This window comes from Aquarana catesbeiana, linkage group LG02, assembly GCF_042186555.1.
Source record: "Aquarana catesbeiana isolate 2022-GZ linkage group LG02, ASM4218655v1, whole genome shotgun sequence".
NCBI classification, from domain to species: domain Eukaryota; kingdom Metazoa; phylum Chordata; class Amphibia; order Anura; family Ranidae; genus Aquarana; species Aquarana catesbeiana.
Window position 1 is genome coordinate 296,195,735 of NC_133325.1, and position 21,058 is coordinate 296,216,792.

A 21,058-nucleotide genomic window follows, 5' to 3' on the forward strand; every position below is an offset into this window, starting at 1 on the left:
CCTGCATATTCCTGTACATACATACCTGAGATGTGGAGGCTGAGCTAGGATCCACGCTGGTCCAGGACCCCTGATAGGACCGTAGCCACTTGTAATCAGCTGCCATTAGGATAACCCAACACCGGCAAGCGTGGATATAGGGACGCGATTGAGGCTCAGGACCTGGCGTTTTAGCTACAATTCATGCGGTTGACCTAGCACCGCTAGGTAAGGGGCTACTGCTTACATTAGTGTTTTATGCACGAAAAGGACACTGAGTGAATTGCATCCCAGACACCCCACTGTTGTTTTATTGAATACACCAGAACTTGCTTTTGCACCTTCAATGACTTTTACACTGGCACTTTAAGTTTGCTGCACTTACTGGCATGTCATTGGTCATTTGTTTCGCAGGCCAGCACAATATATTTTATATCACTATTATTGGGACATTTATTTATATTATTTATTATCCATATTGCGTTGGATTGATGTGTTTTATTTGCGATATCTAGATCACCTTTAAGCACTGGCACTTTGTATGTTTTGCTCCATTTATAAGGATATGTTTTTCTTTTCAATGATTTTTATTGAAAAATTATAAAATAACATTTACAAAATGCACGACTCATACATTATGAAATTATATGGTAATAAAAGAAAAAGGGAAAGGAATAGGGGGGGGGGAGAGGCATATCTCAGCCTATATGTCCTGCGGGAATCCTATGAACATACCATATCATGCTTTGTTTCTTTTCACAATATAAGGTAAGTGTGTCTGCCCGCCTGTATTAGGTCAGTCAGACGTCTCCCACCTGCATATGTATCTAGGTAAAGTACCAAGCACTGTACATTCGGATACATGTTTTGCTTATTATAATTATATATCAAACCAAACGTTTATTTCCCACCTCTCTATTTTGTGTGGAAAGAGGGTGCGCCGCCGGGACCCGACCGCCCACCCCAATTGGGGACTCTACTGTGGACGGGGGGGGCCCCCACCCCACACCCCTCCCCTCTTATCACTCACATTTCAAAATTTATCGTATCTGTTACGATGAAACCATTTTGGATAGGAAGTCCCGCAAGGTGTATTAGAGAAGGGGGGAAGAAAAAGAATAAGAACAATAAAGAGGAAAGTGAAAGAGAAAGAGGAGGGTGAGAGAAAAGTTCGGGTTGAGTGCACCCCTAGGGATCCCTCTCAGGATCCGTTAATTATCAAAGCCTGTAGATAAGTAGGACAACCATGGTTCCCAAATCCTGTCAAAAGCTCCCTGTTTATCTAAGAGAGTTGCGGAGAGGCGCTCATTAATCATGATCCACGTCAATTTTGCTTTCACCCTTTCAAAAGGGATCAGGGGCTTTCTCCAGGATCCTGCTACCGCTATTCTAGATGCTGTAAAAATAAAAGATATGAGTTTCCTGGTATGACCAGGTATTCCGTCTACTTGATCTCCTAGTAATGCTTGTTGTGGAGATTTGGGAAGGTTAACTTGGGTCAGTGAGTATATAAAGTTGTAAATGCGTATCCAAAATCGTTTGACCTTAGGGCAGGTCCACCAAGTATGGTATATTGTACCTTCTTTGCCGCATCCTCTGAAGCACATAGGAGAGGCGATATATGTTGCGATTCTCGCCGGGACCATGTACCACCTTAATAAGACCTTATAGTTTGCTTCTATCAGAGAGGTATTAATATAACCTTTTGAGGCTAGCTGCGCCATTTTATACCATTTATCAGTTTCCATCGTCACCTCCATGTCCCCTTCCCACCTCAGCATATAGGGTAATTTTTCCGTTTTGGAGATTTAAAATACTATAAATTAGTGATATGTGGCCTTTGCCTTTTATCTTTATCGTAAGACTTGCATAGATATTCCATTGGGGTGGAAGACAGGATGTCAGTTTTACGTTGTAGAGTATGCAAAAAGTGAACTATCTGGAGGTAACGATAGAACTCGGTGTGAGGTAGCTGGTGCTTTTCTATTAGTGCTTGTTTCGGTATTATACCTTTGTGGTCACACATGTCAGCTATGCGTATCAGTCCCTTATTAGTCCACCATGATAAGCTTTGGGGATTAAGACCCGGGGTGAAATCTGGGTTTCCCACCAAGGGGGCCTTGGGAGAATGTGTGGAGCGGAGAACAAAAGGTTTTTGTAGTCTATCCCACAAACTCATTGAGAAGGATAGTGTGGGGCACATTAAGGTTGGTCTGTCTTTCATGTTTAGCCACATCATGTGGCTAATGGGTTTTGTGGGATAAGGAGCTGATTCCATTTTTAATCCAGGACGGAGCTGGAGCTCCAGAATGGGAGCAAATTAATTGGGCTGCCTCGAAGTATTTAATCAAATTAGGGATGCCCAGGCCTCCTTTTGTTTTGGGGGTATAAAGAGTTAGCTTATTCACCCTAGGTCTTGTGTTCCCCCAAATGAACTTCATTATTTTTTTCTGAAGCGTTATAGGATCAGATCTGTTGATAGCAATCGGGAGAGTCCTGAACAAGTACAACAATCTTGGCAAAAGGTTCATTTTTATGGAGTACAGTCTGCCAAACCATGACGGAGGGTTAATAGCCCATCTTGATAAATCTGTTGTTAGTTTTCCATATAGGGGAGGATAATTGGCTTTATAGAGGGTCTGCATGGTGGGGGTTAAAAAGATGCCTAGGTATGGGAGTCTATCCTTCTGCCATTTAAACTGGAATGACGTTTGGAGTTGTTGAACCGTCTGCTGTTCTAATGTGAGATTCAAGGCCTCAGATTTAGTATGATTAATCGTGAGACCCGAGAATACAGAAAAATGTCGTAGTATCTGGAATAGGTTGGGAAGGGATGTGATTGGAGAGGAAATAAACATCAAGATATCATCGGCGAACAGAGAGCACTTCTGTTCGCCGTCTCCGCAATGTATACCTCTTACATCCTGGTTTTGTCTTATTTTGATCGCTAGGGGTTCTAATGCTAAAATAAATAGGATAGGTGATAAGGGGCATCCTTGCCTTGTTCCTCTGTGTATATTTATTTTATGTGATTTATAACCCTTTATCTGGATTCTAGCCGTAGGTGCATTATATAATGACTGCAGTATTGTTAGAAAATGAGGCCCAAATCCATACCTCCTTAATACATAATAAATGTATTCCCATGTGACCGAATCGAACGCCTTACAAAGATCTAATGAAAGTAGCATACCCTTTCGTTTCCCAAGATTATCCCAATTGGAGTTGAGTGCGGCTATAATATCTATCGCCCGTCGGGTTTGATCTGGGGCCTGACGGCCGGGGACGAATCCCACCTGATCTGGGTGGATATATTTGGCTAAGAAGGCGTTCATTCTGGTCGCTAACACTTTTGTCATCAATTTGAGATCCACGTTAATTAGCGATATAGGGCAATAACTGGCGGGGTCTCCATGATCTTTCCCCGGTTTAGGGAGTACTTGTATGAGGGCCTCATTCTCGTTTGCACTTAGTGTGTCACCTTTCTGTATTGCATTAAAAAAGGAACATAGATGGGGGGTCAATATGGTTGCGTATTTTCTATAATAACGACCTGTAAAACCATCCGGGCCAGGTGCTTTTGAAGGGTTCAGGCATTTGATGGCTTCTAAAATTTCCCCCTCAGTGAAATCTGCTTCCATTAGTTCTATATGTTCTTGTGCAATTTGTGGTAATGAAATATCGTGGAAAAATTCGTCTGCTCTGGTTGTAGGAAATGAGTTAGGTTTATTATATAATTTGGTGAAGAACCTAGAAAATTCTTGTATGATCATTTGGGGATTTTGGGTGGGTTTCCCATCTTTCGTCCGAATTCTCGGTATGGCAGAATTAAACGGACGGGGGGTGAGTTTTCTTGCCAATAGGGTTGTAGGTTTATCTCCCCTGGTGTAGTAGCGATGTCTAGACCAGCGGAGGTACTTTTCAGCCTTGGTTGTGAGACTAAAATTTAGTGCCGACCGTGCTACATCTATTTTATGACGTAGATCCAATTGAGGGTTTGCTTTTTGTTCCTGGACTATGTTATGTAATTCTTCTTCCTGTTGCTGTATTTTCTGCCTATTGTCGCGCTTGTTTCTAGAGGCTATTTGGATCAATTTACCACGAATAGTAGCTTTGTGCGCTGCCCAATTAATACCGGGGGAGGTGGCGCTAGGATGGTTATCTATGAAGTATTGTCGGAGGTCTTTCTCTACTTCAGTGTATATTATGGGGTCATTAAGTAGTGAAGCATTAAGCCGCCAGGTTGAGGGTTGTGGTCTCATCCATAGGTCTGATAATGTCAATAATACTGGTGAATGGTCTGACCATGAGCTGGGAACTATTTCAGTCGAAGTTATCGACGGCAATAGTGAGGATTGTATGAGTAGATGATCTATACGAGAATATGTTTTATGGACTTGGGAGTAATATGTACAGTGGCTTGCGAAAGTATTCGGCCCCCTTGAACTTTTCAACCTTTTGCCACATTTCAGGCTTCAAACATAAAGATATAAAATTTTTATTTTTTTTGAAGAATCACCAACAAGTGGGACACAATTGTGAAGTGGAACGAAATCTTTTGGATTTTTGAAACTTTTTTAACTAATAAAAAAATGAAAAGTGGGGCGTGCAAAATTATTCGGCCCCCTTGCGTTAATACTTTGTAGAGCCACCTTTTGCTGTGATTACAGCTGCAAGTCGCTTGGGGTATGTCTCTATCAGTTTTGCACATCGAGAGACTGAAATTCTTGCCCATTCTTCCTTGCAAAACAGCTCGAGCTCAGTGAGGTTGGATGGAGAGCGTTTGTGAACAGCAGTTTTCAGCTCTTTCCACAGATTCTCGATTGGATTCAGGTCTGGACTTTGACTTGGCCATTCTAACACCTGGATACGTTTATTTGTGAACCATTCCTTTGTAGATTTTGCTGTATGTTTGGGATCATTGTCTTGTTGGAAGATAAATCTCTGTCCCAGTTTCAGGTCTTTTGTAGACTCCAACAGGTTTTCATCCAGAATGGTCCTGTATTTGGCTGTATCCATCTTCCCCTCAATTTTAACCATCTTCCCTGTCCCTGCTGAAGAAAAGCAGGCCCAAACCATGATGCTGCCACCACCATGTTTAACAGTGGGGATGGTGTGGTGAGTGTGATGAGCTGTGTTGCTTTTACGCCAAACATATCGTTTTGCATTGTGGCCAAAAAGTTCGATTTTGGTTTCATCGGACCAGAGCACCTTCTTCCACATGTTTCTTCTCCTTGTCTGAGCTGAAAGTTTAGAGGGACAGCCAGGTCTTGGTAGATTTGCAGTGGTCTGATACTCCTTCCATTTCAAAATGATCGCTTGCACAGTGCTCCTTGGGATGTTTAAAGCTTGGGAAATCTTTTTGTATCCAAATCCGGCTTTAAACTTCTCCACAACAGTATTACGGACCTGCCTGGTGTGTTCCTTGGTCTTCATGATGCTCTCTGCGCTTTCAACAGAACCCTTAGTGCCGGTTCACACAGGGGCGGCACGACTTGCAGGTCGCCTCAGCGAGGCGACCTGCAAACGACTTCCGAGGCGACTTGCAAAACGACTTCTGTACAGAAGTCTATGTAAGTCGCCCCAAGTCACCCCCAAAGTAGTACAGGAACCTTTTTCTAAGTCGGAGCGACTTGCGTCGCTCCTATTAGAACGGTTCCGTAGCACAGAACGGGAGGCGACTTGTCAGGCGACTAGGTCGCCTGACAAGTCGCCCCTATGTGAACCGGCACTGAGACTATCACAGAGCAGGTGCATTTATACAGAGACTTGATTACACACAGGTGGATTCTATTTATCACCATCAGTTATTTAGGACAACATTGGATCATTCAGAGATCCTCGCTGAACTTCTGGAGTGAGTTTGCTGCACTGAAAGTAAAGGGGCCGAATAATTTTGCACGCACCACTTTTCAGTTTTTTAATTACTAAAAAAGTTTAAAATATCCAATAGATTTCGTTCCACTTCACAATTGTGTCCCACTTGTTGGTGATTCTTCACAAAAAATTAAAATTTTATATCTTTATGTTTGAAGCCTGAAATGTGGCAAAAGGTTGAAAAGTTCAAGGGGGCCGAATACTTTCGCAAGCCACTGTAAAATCTCTGGTTGTGGGGTGAAAGTCTCTCCATACATCCACTAAATCATGGGAATATAGCACCCGAGCTAGTTTAACGCCTTGTTTAGGAATATGTTTCACCACGGGTTTGTGTACATTTGACCTATCTAAAATTTGATCTAAGGAGACATTGCTGTCTCCACCCAGTATTAATTTGCCTTGTATGTGTGGGAGCAAAATTTTCAGCATATTTTCGAAAAATGTCACCTGACCCGTATTAGGCGCGTAATATGATATGAGTGTGAGAGCACTTTCATTGACTTTTCCCACAACCATGATATATCTCCCTTCCTTATCTTTAATGACCATATTGGGGGTAAATGGGACTCTCTTTGCGATACAAATCGCCACCCCTCTCTTTTTATCTGGACCGTTCGATAAATAGAAAGTGGGAAATCTGGAGTTTAGATATCGAGGAGCTGAGGAGCGCGAGAAATGTGTTTCTTGGAATAGTAGAAAATCTATTTCTAAGTTATGGTAATTTTGGAAAGCTTTGGCCCGTTTTGTAGGGGAATTTAAACCTTGGACATTGTGTGTTAAAATGCGAGTATAGGATTTATGAGTTGATGTACTTAACATTATGGTTCGACAGACTGCACTTGCCCGTTGTAGTTGTTTGCCATCTCCGTCTGAGTGAGGTTGTTTCGATCTGATTCTTCATCATTTTTCGTTTGTAGGGGTGCACTCCGAGAAAAGAAAAAAAAAAAAAGGGAAAGAAAAGAAAGAGAGAGAAAGTGAGAAAACAATGTTGGGGTAAGATGAACTGGACCACTGTCCACCCGTCCCCCTAGAAATTAAGTGCTTAAGCATCTGATGTAAACCTGAGAACTTATACAACCGGGTCCAGGAGAACATAATCTCCGTCTAATAGAGCGAGGTTGTCGCCACCTAACTGATGGCGGCAAGCTCGCAGGGAAGTGGCATGCGGTTCCGCCCCGGCCCTTCTGTATAAAATATTGTTCTAGAAGGAGGGAATCCTAGCATATCTAATAAACTTATATTCTATGAGAACTGAAGTCCTGCCAAACTAGACTTAAACAAAACTGGGAAATCATTTTCGAGTAATTTGTAAAGCCTTCATCTTAAATTGGTATCTATTAATAGAGGAATTTCAATTCAAATCACTCAATAAGGGGGGGGAGGTTATGTCCCTCCAAAGATATGGAAGTCTCATTAATGCCATAAAGATATATTAAACTGGCTCAACCGTAGCCAACCATGGAAGTTCTAAGTCCCTGAGAGGGAACCTTACAGTGGTATCATCCGTCACTGTAGGCATAAAAGGGAAAAAATACTTCTCTTCAGGGTGTTCTTTTTCCGTCAACCGTCTGGTCCTGTTGCTGAACGTCGTTTTCTTGAAGAATGTCGTGGGTGGCGTTGTTCCCATAGCGGTGAAACAGGGCGATCCAATTCTGGTCGAGATTTCGGGGATGATGGTTCTCTGGAAATTATGCCGAGGCCCATAAGGATGTCTTCTCCGTCTGGAAAGTTAGCAAAAGAATATGTCTTTCCCTTAAAGGTAAAGGAGAGGCAGAAAGGAAATGACCATCTATACTTAATTTGACGGTTGGTAAGCTGCACCAATAATGGCTTTAGGGCCCGTCTCTTTTGGATAGTCATTTGTGAGATATCCGCGAAGATCTGTATGGGGTGTCCCATAAGGGTGATTTTGTTCCTGCTCCGTGCTGCGGTCATTATTTGCTCCTTGATTTTGTAAAAGTGTGGATTGACTATCACATCCCTTGGGGGGCCGTCTGGTCTTGGGGCTGTCAGTGCCCTATGGACTCTATCAATTTCCATGTGGTGAGGCATGATGTCTGGGATCAGATCTTGCATTAGTGTATGTACTACTTCTTCCAAATCTGTCACTATTTCTGGTAGTCCGCGTATACGGAAGTTATAGCGTCTGGATCTATTTTCCTGATCTTCAATTTTGGCGTTGACGTCATCTAACTGTTCCTGTAGTGAGGATATCATGCTTGAGTTCTGGTTAACTCTCCGCACCGTGCCATCCATTTTGGATTCAATGTGATCCAGTCTTTCTCCTATATCATTAAAATCATGCTTCATTTCGGCAGTAATTGATTGACAGGCTTTAGTTAATTCTTGTTGCAATAGTGCTGAAAAGCGAGCAAGGAGGACAGTGTCTCCTGAATATGGTGCTGGGGGTGGGGGTGGGGGAGGCTGATCACTCGCTGTGCTATTTTGGCTTATGGCAAGTTCAGCTATTTCAGCCATGTTCCTCTCCATGGAGGACGCAGGGGAGATTGCTCCATCTATTCCCTCTCCCTGGTAAGTGTGGGAAGGAGATAGAGAGAAATGTGGGGACTCACCCTTCTGCGATCGTAACGTTTCTTCCTGTGACTGGGAGGAGAAGGGGTCCCGTGTGCCATCTATGTCTGTAGCCGCAGTGTGTGGAAAGGAGGCTCTTTGTGCAGGGGGGGATTGGTTGTTCTGGGCCCCGCTCACCTGCTTTGTTATGTTTGTCTCTGTCCTCCGGCTAGACGCCATCTTGGAAGGGGGGGTCCGTGCTGCGTCGTTCCCCGAACGGAACGAATAGCTGGATGTTGGGGGCTTTTTCTTCGCTGTTCCCCCTCCTCTGCGATTCATCTCCTGATCCCCTGGAAGGCTGCTAGTTTTGTGGCTTCCCTCTGGCTTAGTTTAGCTTCGAAAGGCCGGCGGCGTGCGGAGCAGGTCAGATCATGTCCGCTCCCGTGCCCGCGCGCATGCGCACTTAAGGATATGTTTTTGATGGTTATTTCTGATTTATTCTATGTATTTTTATTTAGAATTATTCACATGAAGTAGTGTTTATGTCCCTTTGTGCACCAACACATGATTATCTAGATTTATATGTTTTTAGTGTCAACACTTATTTATGCGATTTAACATGCGATTTTTTTTGTTATTTAGTATATACCAATTGAAAGGATTTTTTATGCACTTTTTTTCACATACACATGATGCTGATTATTAAGACTTGAATGTTTTTTTAGTGTCAACACTTATTTATGCGATTTTATGTCATTTTATTAATTGACCACAGACAGAGATTTACAGCTTTCTTCTGGTTAGCGCAGCACCCCCCCCCCATACCTCAGTTTGATTTTGGGCTTATGTTTGACCCTTGCTTCGGTGCATGCAGCTGTCCAGTCGCATATGTGCGTTTTTACTATTTTTCTGAGTTTTTGTTTTCTTTTATTTTTCCAATTGGGTAAGCGCAGGAATATTCTTATTACATATTTTGTTTTTGGTTCAAGGTTAGTCAAGTTTGCAGAGTTTTTTCCCTCTGTCAGACCCAGAGACACTTACAGATGTTAGGTAGATGAATCCCTGCTTATCTTTATGTTGTTCTAGTGTCTTGTATGATGTAATGATTGCAGTATACCCTCATCACTGTCTACTTATGTTCAGGTGTCATTTGTTCACCCTTTTTCCTCTTAGCTAGTTTACCCTTGTGGGGGTACTCTTGGGGGTTTTCTGCTAATTTTAAGGGCTGTTTAGCTATCTGACGGTAGATCATGCTATGAGTGGTCCCTTTTTTTTTTTTGTTGACATATTGGATTGATTTACTAAAGCTGGAGAGTGCAAAATCTGATGACGTTCTACATAGAAACAAATCCACTTCCAGGTTTGATTGTCAAAGCTTGATTGAACAAGCTGAAGTTAGAAGTTGATTGGCTTCTATGCATAGCTGCAGCAGATTCTGTGTGCACCAGTTTTAGTAAATCTCTCCCATTGTGTGGTATAGTTTGGTATAGTTTGGTTGCCTGAGTTGGCATCCTGTTCTTTTATCATGGAACCTCCTTTCTCTGATTGAGAAAGGTTTGGATTTTGAGGTTGAAGCCTTTTCATATAGACCGACTGGTCTTTTTTTTTTTAATCTAATTTGAGTGTCCAAATGTTCTCTTATGGATTTGTTGGTTTGGATAGTGTTTTTTTTTTTTTTTTTTTTTTTTTTTAATGTTGATCACACTGTTTTTTGCCACAACCTCATGCAAATTCTCCTTGACAGTGGTATGTCTGTCCTGGTATGAAGCATCGGATTCATGCTCTGGACTCTCCCCATGGTCAGGGCAGTGCCCCTGTCTTGCTAAGGTCCTCCTCATCTTAGATTTGAGCATTGGTTCTTCAGGTACCTTTTTGTCCCCGACGGTTCCCAATACCATGGGTCTGTCAGTGGCTGTTGCACATCCCTTATTGGACTGCATTTTGACATCTTAACAGTTTCTGAATTTCTATGTCCCTCAGTGGACGATGGAGTATTGCTTTCTTACAAAACAGAGGTATGTTGGATAGAGGAGGGGTTATATGGGTGCTTGCTTACAACTTTTCTGTTTGCCAGTGTCCCAAAAATGTTATTTTCCTTGTAAAGTGGAACCTAAATACATAAAAATTGCTATATTATTTTGTTGTTTTCTCTCCAAAGTTATGTTAGTTTCTCTTTTTTTTTTGTACACACTATGCAATTATCAAATAAAATATCAGTGTATATAATGTATTGCTTATGTTTGTGTCTCAACAGTTTGTTTTAGCAGTCCTAGTCCTGTCTTTGATCCTGCCAAAGAGCAGCCAGTATATCAAGTGGATTGTATCTTCTGGTCTGGCCCAAGTCAGCGAATTTTCTTTTGTTTTAGGCAGCAGAGCCCGCAGGTCTGGGATAATTTCTCGCGAGGTAAGTGCTAAGGTTTGGCTAGGATATTTGGATCATGGTACTGCACACATGAGCCATAGCATCTAGGTATATGCAGTATATATATTTATGCTCCATTAAGATCGTGCTAGCCTGGGCAATACTCTTGACTAGCCTTTTTCAACCAGGGTGCCTACAGGTTCCTTTGGGGCGCCTTGGTAATATGTCTAAAAACTGAACAAAAATTGTATACAAGCCAGCAGATAGATAAAGTGCCTTTTAGTGAAAAGGATTTCAGTGTGCACCATTACAACCTTCAACCACCGGCATCCTGAAAACCAATGATGTCATTGGTTGATGAGGAGGACGTCAGAGTTTCTTAATCCTCCATCAGCACTGGGGTCACATTCGCTGAGTGAAGGAGAGAAACTGAGGGGTAAGAGAAACACTGAAATATTAGTCAATGCCACTGTGATTTGTATGACTAGATCACCTCTGGCGTTGGGTGCCCTACGTGTGTGGATGTTGCTGCATTATGCAAAACTATTAGTCTAGTTTTTTACATTTAAATATGAAGTGCCTTGAAATTGTGCAGAATTTTAAAAGGTGCCTTGGCTAAAAACGGGTTGAAAAACACTTCTCTTGATTACTGAGCACTGACCTTAGCTAGACAGTGATGTAGGGTGGGGTTCAACTGCTGTGGTGCATTGAATGACGGCAATGCTCTGTACTGATGTTTTCACTGCCTGCAGAAAGCTGTAAAGAGGGCAGGTATTTGACTGGTCACCCAGTGCATATGCAACTCTGGTGGTGACCAACAGTAAACGGTTTACAAAAAGCCATTTCTAGACCAACATTTATATATTTTTTTTGGCATGCAGATAGATAACACTTGCATTGAAAAACATCACTACAGGTAATCCATCTGTGCATAGTGACCTGCTGCCTGTAGATGGATATAGCGATATCCATTGAAATTAGCAATATATGTGATCTTTTGTTTGACCGTATAAAAGAACAATTCGTATTTGCATCATGCTGCTAATCAGAGCAAGGTTTCTGGAGGCTAGTCAGTGTTAAAGCATTGGTGAAGGTTATACTAATGGAATGTGGACTGTACTTGTAGTTGCATTAGTTATCCTTTTTTTAGGGTTTTTTCCTTCTCTATAATCACCTAGTGATCTGGCCAGTAACACAGCTCCTGTATTAGGGTGCCTATGGTCTGGATGAAGGAGAACAGGGACACTTTTAGACAGCAGCATTGTCCGTCTGGGGGATGGGAAGTATTAGATGCACTAGGAGATTTAGATAACACTAACAGATTGAACTCCAGCTAACACTGCTATAAGCAGTTTACTTGCTGCACTATGGTCGATTAGAGTTTGTAAAGGCCAAAGGGCTAATCTAGACTTCCCTTCTTAAAGTGGAACTTCACCCCTTCCGATTTGCAACATTTTTTTACGGCGGGGTGTACCTGGTTTGGACAGGTACCCGCTGCCACTTCAGGTCAAGTTGCTGTGGTCATCTGTGCAGAAGTTAGGCTTCCCCTTCTTCCCCTGCAGCCTTCTTGGACACATCACAGGTCCCAGAAAGCTGTAGAACCATTCCGACAGCATAGCTCACATGTACAGTGCTCAGACAGCTGTGAAGCCGCAAGCAGTCACAGCCAGCTACCTACAGTTAATATGCCAGCCCCGGGGACTGAAGCCCAGTAAAGAAACCGGACGGGTGATGACGGCACTGGATCCTCGGTAAGGTGTTTAATTTTTAAAAGTCAGAAGCTACAGTTTTTGTAGCTGCTGACTTTTAATTTTTGTAAAAGTGACTGAAAAAAATGCTTTAAGCTGGTATAATATTGCAGCATTTACTCTCCGGAATAGATAACTAAAAATATGTCTGTGCTGCTGGAGGACAGTAAAACTGTTCGTTACTAAAGCCATTCATTTTATTTCATGTAATCCTAGCAGTACTTTTATTCGAAGTGACAAAGTTTTTAGTGTCTGTTATAGGCAGAAAATAGAACTGCCTTATGTTATAACCTGGCCCTTCTCTGAGAGGGAGGGAATACTAGTAAATATTAAATAAAAGCAATCACTGAAAGGTAAGGCTGCACTTTTATAATATTTTAGGTTGAGGTTGGGATTTGTGCATCTTCAGCTGTCTACATCTCTAATTCACTATTTCACTAAACATCTGCTTAATTTTTTTATTTTTATTTTTTTATCATAAGGGTGGGTGTTAATTTGGTGTTAAATATATCAAATCTGTTCTACAACTACTCTATCACCTCACTGTAGTATGTTGTAAATGGCATTAGTGTATCCTTTCCAGTTTTTCTGTCCTCAGGCACTTTATGGTGTGAAATCATTTGGCTACAGCTGACCCCCTATTGCTTGTGAAAACTCATAGGGTGTAAGCTGGTAGCATTAAAATACTAGTTTGATTCCAAGGATGTAGATGTCGTTACATAGCACCTTTGGCCATCTATAGCAGCTGTTTTTCTCACCCAGAAACAACACCTGTCTAGTGTTATTTTGCTCAAGGAAGGTTTAATGTAAACACCTAGACCTGAGCTACATGCTTTCCCATGTGCTCTAAAATAGAGCTGCAACTGTCATTCATTACAAGACATTGTTGCATTTTTGTTTGCAGAAAATAAACTGTTTCACATCAATATGGAATAATAGTGTGGGAAGATTTGAAGAGACTAAAAAAGTGAGGATGTAAAGGAAAAGCAGCATAAAGATATCAAACTTTTGACACTTTACAAACATGAGTTATTTTCAGCTGAATCAATCAATAGGCCTTATGTGTAGCATACAATGGAAGATACCCAGCTAATCATTCTTGGAGTAACTAATAAGCCAACATCTGACCACCGTTTGGTGTGTGACCTGCTTTAAACTGGACGTAAACCCTATCTGCATGACATGTTGGTTGCCGTAAGTGCTATTTGCCTTAATGGCAAACAGTAATTTGCCATTTTTCTTTTTGGAAAATATGGTTTTCACCTTGATACACCCTGTTTTACATTTCAGTGCTGCTGATCTAATGCTTCCTCTTTGCATCCGCTTTCTGTCTTCTTGCCTGCGCTTGCATGCCACAGAGTGACTGGACCGGAACAGAGCATTGTCATTCCCTACGGAGGGGGGGTCCTGAACATAAACCCCCATTACACTAGGACCAGGTTATTTTAATAAAAGCTGCCGATTTAATTGACTTTAAAAAAACAGTAACAGGACGTTTTTTATTTTTTTTTTTTTGTTTTTTTTTTTTTTTTATTTTTTGTTTTTTTACTGGGTTTACATACACATTAAGCAGCCATGCAGAATTTAGTTAAAAGGAAAAGGGTGTTCAGAAAGAAGAATAATTTTTCTGTTTTAAGATGATTATTACTTGATCTGTCTGATGTTGACCTGATTGATTTAGGATCCCAGTGTCTGTCGCTACGTTCCAACTGCAGCATACATTTCCAGTAAATCAATTTTAAGATTAAAAATGGTAGGGAGCAATTTCCTTAAGCCCAGTACACACAGGCCGAATGTTGGGCGGCATCAGCCGGTTCAATTGAAACCGGCCGACATTCAGCCTGTGTGTACTGTAGTTGGTCCGACACAAGCCAGCTGGTCGGCCAGCTTCTGTTGAAGGGGCATGACTGAAAAAAAGGTCTGCTGATCGGCTCCCGATCAGCGTTCTCAGCCAATGGCTGAGAGCGCTGACCGAAGTGTTCTGGCCGGGGGGCAGTCCCACTGTCAGAGCACAATAGAACTGCAGGGGAGATTACTGTACTAACGTCACATAGTTAGTACAGCGGCTCCTCCTGAGCTATCGGGGTTTTTTTTTTGTATAGCCCTGCTGGGTTGAAGGAAAAAAAACTGCTAGTGTGTACTAGGCTTTATTCATGTTGGTGTTGTGTCTTTGAGATAAGGCTAGCAATAGTCTGCATGTAGGTATGTTTTTAAATGACACTTAAAAAAATATATATATGTATTTTTAATTTTAGGTTTACCTCCTCATCTTGAGTGTGACAACATTAAGTCTTCTGCTGGCACCAGTCCTGTGGAGGATAGCGATCACCAAATGTGTACCAAGACCAGACAAACGGCTAAGCACTTAAAACTATTGGTTAATCAATTCTGCCCACTGGTGCAACAGAGTGTGGCATTAATCTACAGTATATCATAAATCATGTTTTTCATTGAGAACCATGTATTCAACAAATGTATGCTTTTGGTTGTTACCAGAAATCACCATTTCAGATTTGCCCATGGTTCAGCTTACATTACTGGTACAGTGACTTCCTGGAGATAACCTTGAAATTTTTTTCCTCCTATGTGCCTTTTTTAATATAAATCTTATTTTAATTAATTTCCGTTAAAAACACAGTCTTTGAAGTATTTTTTTAATTGCACTACCATGCTAGGCCTGCTGGATCAAGGGGCCAGTAAATGAATAATGGAAAACGGAGAAGCTTTTAGGGGAGGTTGGGGATTGTTATGTATTTAGAATGAATATTTCATTGTTATTTCTAAGACTTGCTATAGTTCTAGACATCATTGAGGCACAGTGTCCTCTTTTGGGGCTGACCAAGCACCATGTTCTCTGCAATAACCTATACAGTATAATTTTGCTGACTCTACTCTGGTGTTGAAATCTTTCATATAAAGGGAGTTTATATATGTTTTTGCTTTATATTTTTGAAATTTTATTTTTTTTATTTAACATTAATAGGAAGAGATACTGTCAGCCTGTATCTGATGAAATTGCTAAGGTTGGCTTTATATGTTTACATTGCTGTGCCCATAAAAGTCTAGCTATCCTTGCACACAACAAAAAGCATTTTATTTTTATGTAGATGTCTTGCTTGTTGCACAAACCCTTACCAGTTTAACTACTGGTATTCTATAGTACTGACTGTTATTAAAGCTACACACAAGTTTTCATTGGAAAACTAAAATTTTTAATTTGATGAAAAAAAATGATAAAAATTTTGAGATATTAAAAGTTTGATAGTTAAAAATCTGTGTATAAGTCTCAGATTATTGAAGCAGCCTAGCATGTTGAAAATATCCTTTATCATTTTTGAATTGGCTGCACATGATAAAATTGCAGAAACTGTATTCGTATAATACAAATACGAATTTAGGTTTTTCTACTGGGAAAACCTTTCAACCATTCCAGTGTATAGAGACCAAAGGAAGTAACAGAATGGTATCGCCTCAGAGGACACTAAAGCTCTATTGACTGCTGCTATTTATTAGCCATCAGGACACTAAGACCAGCAGTAGCTTTTGAAACTTGTTAAATGAGAACGCAAAAAAAGGAATAGTTACGTAAGCTCTTTTTTTTTTTTTTTTTAATATATATATTTTATATATATCTTTGTCCATGTTTAATACTCCTGTTTGAAATATTGCTGACACAGATAAATAACACAGCTTCTGTGGATGAATTCAGTTAGGACACTTACTAAATCCATTTAGCAGAAAATAGACTGCTCAAAAAAAAATAAAGGAACACTTTGAAAACACATCAGATCTCAATGGGGAAAAATATCATGCTGAATATCTATACTGTACTGATATGGACTGGTTAATGTGTTAGAAATGAAAGAATCCCACATTGTTTGATGGAAATGAAAATGATCAACCTACAGAGAGCTGAATTCAAAGACGCCACGAAAATCAAAGATGCAGCAGGCTAGTTCATTTTGCTGAAATTTTATTGCAGCAACTCAAGATGGTACTTGGTAGTTTGTATGGCCCACATGTGCTTGTATGCATGCCTGACAGCGTTGGGGGGGAGGGCTTGCTCCAAATGAGATGACAGACGGTGTCCTGGGATATTTCCTCCCAGATCTGGATCAGGACATCACTGATCTCCAGGACAGACTGAGGTGCAACCTGGCGGTGCCGGATGGACCAAAACCTAATGCCCCAGAGGTGTTCTATTGGATTTAGGCCAGGGGAGCATGGGGGCTATTCAGTGGTATCAATTCCTTCATCCTCCAGGAACTGGCTGCATACTTTTGCCACATGAGGCAGGGCATTGTCATGCACCAGGAGGAACCTGGGACCACTGCACCAGCATAGGGTCTTACAATGGGCCCAAGGATTTCATCCCGATACCTAATGGCAGTCAGGGTGCCATTGTCTAGCCTGTAGAGGTCTGTGCGTCCTTCCATGGATATGCCTCCCCAGACCATCACTGACCCATCACCATACCGGTCATGCTAAACGATGTTTCAGGCAGCATAACATTCTCCGCGGCTTCTCCCGACCCTTTCACCTCTGTCACATGTGCTCAGGGTGAACCTGCTGTCATCTGTGAAAAGTACAGGGCGCCAGTGGCAAACCTGTCAATTCTAATGTTCAATGGCAAATGCCAATTGAGCTCCACGGTGCCGGGCACTGAGCACAGGGCCCAATGGAGCACGTCGGGCACTCAGGCCACCCTCATGAAGTCTGTTTCTAATTGTTTGGTCAGAGACATTCACACCAGTGGCTTGCTGGAAGTAATTTTGTAGGGCTGTGGCAGTGCTCATCCTGTTCCTCTCTGCACAAAGGAGCAGATACCTATCCTGCTGATGGGTTAAGGACCTATCCATCTATCCTAGAGTAACTAGCTGTCTCCAGGAATCTCCTTCATGCTCTTGAGACTGTGTTGGGAGACACAGCAAATCTTCTGGCAATGACACGTATTGATGTGTAATCTTGAAGGAGTTGGACTGCCTGTGCAACTTCTATAGGGTCCAGGTATCGCCTCATGCTACCAGTAGTGACACTGACCCTAGCCTAATGCAAAACTAGTGAAAAACAGTCATAAAAGATGAGTAGGGAAACAAAATGTCAGTGGCCTCCACCTGTAAAACCATTCCTGTTTTGAAGGTTGTCTCATTGTTGCCCATCTAGTGCACTTCATTTTAATACCACCAAAGCAGCTGAAACTAATTAACAACCCCCTCTGCTACTTAACTGGCCAGAACAATATCCCAGGAGTTTAATTGACCTGATGCTATACTCTGATTAAAAAGTGTTCCTTTCATTTTTTTGAGCAGTGTATATGTCAGTAACTAAAGTGGCTCTGTACAGAAATAATAAAGTGTAATTCCAGACTTGCTTCTTTTATTTTTATCTTGGTTGCTACAAGGTGTGGCTTTTGGTTACAACCTCTTTCAGGTTTAAACCGATGTACTCTTTTGGGATAATTTTTCTTACTTCCTGACCCCATAACCATGTTATCAGCAAGACACTAAAGTCTAGTACACACATAGGCCGAATGTCGGGCAGCATTGGCCGGTACAATAGAAAACTGCCTGACATTCGGCCTGTGTGTACTGCAGCTGGTCCGACTGTCATAGCAGCATGACCAAAAAAGGTCTGCCGATCGGTTCCCAATCAGCGCTTTTAGCCAATGGCTGAGAGTGCTGACAGGAGTGTTCTGGTTGTTGTCCCCCCGTCAGAACACAATAGCACAGCAGGGGAGATCGCTGTACTAACATCCCATAGTTAGTACAGCTGTCCTGAGCCTTCAGTTTCATTTTCGTTCAGCTCTGCGGGGTTGAACAAAAAAAAAACTAGTGGTGTGTACCAGGCTTAAGTAAAGGAAAAAGTCCCCATTGGAGCCCTGTATATCAGTTACACTCTTTTAAGGTTTTAATAATATACTGTGCTCTATTGGGGATAGAATTCTTTTTCTAACATAGCTTTTTTTTTTTTTTTTTAATCTAAAGTGGTATTAAACCCGTGACAAAAATATGATATTGCCTATTCTTACATTTGTTGGCTATATTATTTTTTTCTTCTTTTTTTTTAAACATGTATTCCTTTTATTTTCACCTGGTGATCCAGCCAGTAAGTCTGTAATTTTTCAACTTTCTTTATCAGATCAAGCTGCCCAGCAAAAGTGGCAGTTAGAGTGTTTAAACAACCCATTTAAATTGGAACTATATCTGACCACCACAAACTTAAAATGCTATTTATTTAATTTTTAATATTTAAAGAAAATGCACCCATACACCCACGTCTCCATTCTTTATTTGTTGAAAAAACTCCTTGAAAGACACCCCCTGGCATTTCTAGCCATAGCCATCTTGAATAAGGACAAATTATTCATGTAGCATTTACTTCATGTAATCCATCTGCCCTTATCTTAAGCATGCAGGCAGGAGGGTGTGCTTCGCTGAGAAATCCCTTCCTTCAGATGAAAGAAAAAAAGAAGACTCATGAGATCTATGACATAATTTTGCCTAGGCCAGAAACCAGGAAGCAGAGAATACATTAAGGTAAAAAAACCTTCTGGCTTTAGAACCACTTTAATTTGTTAGTCAAGTCCATCTAAGGCTGGTTTCATGTCTGATTTCAGCCCAAATTTTTGGCTGAATTCAGACCTGAAAGGGACCAAAAGACACAAAGAACTCCTGTGCAATTCACTATGGAGCCGCTCCAGAGATGTGTGAACCGGCTCCATTGAGAGCCAGTCATAATCTCCTGCTATACGAATCAGATGTGGATAAACCCCCGCATCCAATTCGCACTGGTGTAAACCCAGCCTTAATCTGCTAGCGCATCAAATAATGCCATCTCTCCAGATTGACAATGCTGCTATCCAACGGTGTTAGGGTGGAGACACCCTAAGGCAGAAAGTGTTTTACTGGCCGGATCACCAGTTACTGCGAAATTCAGTGTGGGTTTGATCACTTTAATGGGGACACATAAATCTCTCTCCAATTAATCCATTAGCCTGTAGTAAATTAAAATAAACAGTACCAAGGTTGGAGATATTTTCTTAAAAAAACTGCACATTATATTTGTTTACTGTTTGGACATTATCCTCTGTTTTGCTATAAATGTACTCTCTGTTGCTGTTAAACACTGGCATCTGGTGTTTTTTGTATTTATATTGTAAAATTGGGATGAAAGGTGAAAATGCAAAATTGCTTCAACGAGCCTGGGGCAAATGAAGGATATCATAAAAGGGTAAAATAAAGTCTATATTTAATGTTTCTAGCTTTTTGTTTTTTGTAATTCAAAAAAAAAATACCAAAACAATTGTCTATTCATATACCATTGCAAGGACACATCTGTCTTTATGCTATACATTAGCATAATGCCTGGTAAAGATCACAATTATGTCTTGAAAGGACTGCCTCCTTAAAAACTTGAGTTAGCAAACAAAGGGTAATGCCCACCATGACCATTATTTAAAAAAAAAAAAAAAAAAAAAAGGGGTTTTCCCCCCTTGGAAGTTTGTCATGTTTTACTATCATAGGATATTGAATCACACTGAGCCTGATTTAACAAAGCTTTACTAAAGTTTGTAAAAAAAAAAAAAAAAAAAAAAAAAAAAACAGTGAAGGAGGTCAAGTTGTGCTGAATTCAATCATCCAACCATGTGCAAGGAAATTGTTCGATTTTTTTTTTTTTTTTTTTTTTTTATGCACATGATCCGTTTTTTCCTTTTGCTTTACATCATTCACTAAGATTATATTTTTTGTTTGCATAGTGAACGTGATGCACTCTACTCCTGAACCTGTATGCAGACTTGAGCATGAGCGTACCCTGACGATTTAGAGAATTTTTTTGCCCATTTGTATGCATGCAAGCGCATTTATAAGCGAGACTTGTAGTACAGGAGCAGAACAATGCATTTTTGGCCTCATAGACTTTTAATTGGGGGTGCCTAAAAAACAAAGTTCAATGTGCTGCCACTCTATGGGGCCCCAAAAAATCCTAATCTGTCCCAAAGAAGCTATGAACTCTTTAGAACTTCAAGCAAAAGAATGTTTTGGTGTGAACAGGCCCATTAAGGATAATGGAATTCTTCATCTTAGGTAATGCTATTCTTCATTAACTACTTATCTTGGGGCAACTTTTTTTTTTGCAGGCATGTTAAAATCTGCATTTTTTGCTGGAAATTATATTGAAACCCCAAACAATTAATCAAGAAGCTGGTGGTGGAGTGGTCAGCACATTTGGAAGCCCAGCAAAAGTGATCAGCCAGCTTGGATCAGTTTTACCTGAAAGCAAGTTGGGTTGGCTGTAAAAATGAATACCAATTACTCAATTGTTTTAACCCTTTAAATAAGTTTATAAATGCACCTTGGCAGACAAAGGGTTAATATAATGGCAAAACAATCAGGTGTAAATGGGGGCTTACTGTCAAAGTGAAAACCAGTCTCTGCAAAAAGATTTAAACAAATTACAACAAAACACACACACGCATGACTGCATAAGTATACGCTCCCTTCAAGGTAATATTTAGTGGATGCGCTTTGGGCAGTAATTACAATCTTCAGTTTGTGTGAATAGGTTGTTGTTAGCTTTGCAC

At 40.9% G+C, this 21,058-nt stretch overlaps 1 protein-coding gene across 1 annotated transcript in view; it reads left to right on the top strand.

The window, feature by feature from the left end:
• TMCO3 (transmembrane and coiled-coil domains 3) overlaps positions 1-19,737 on the top strand; it is a gene marked incomplete in the record, with an annotated part of 97,974 nt that extends 78,237 nt beyond the window's left edge. Inside the window, 2 exon segments of the mRNA XM_073614556.1 lie at positions 10,622-10,771; positions 14,733-19,737. Coding sequence (XP_073470657.1) covers positions 10,622-10,771; positions 14,733-14,846 — 264 coding nt within the window.
• Between the last annotated feature and the right edge of the window lie 1,321 nt (positions 19,738-21,058).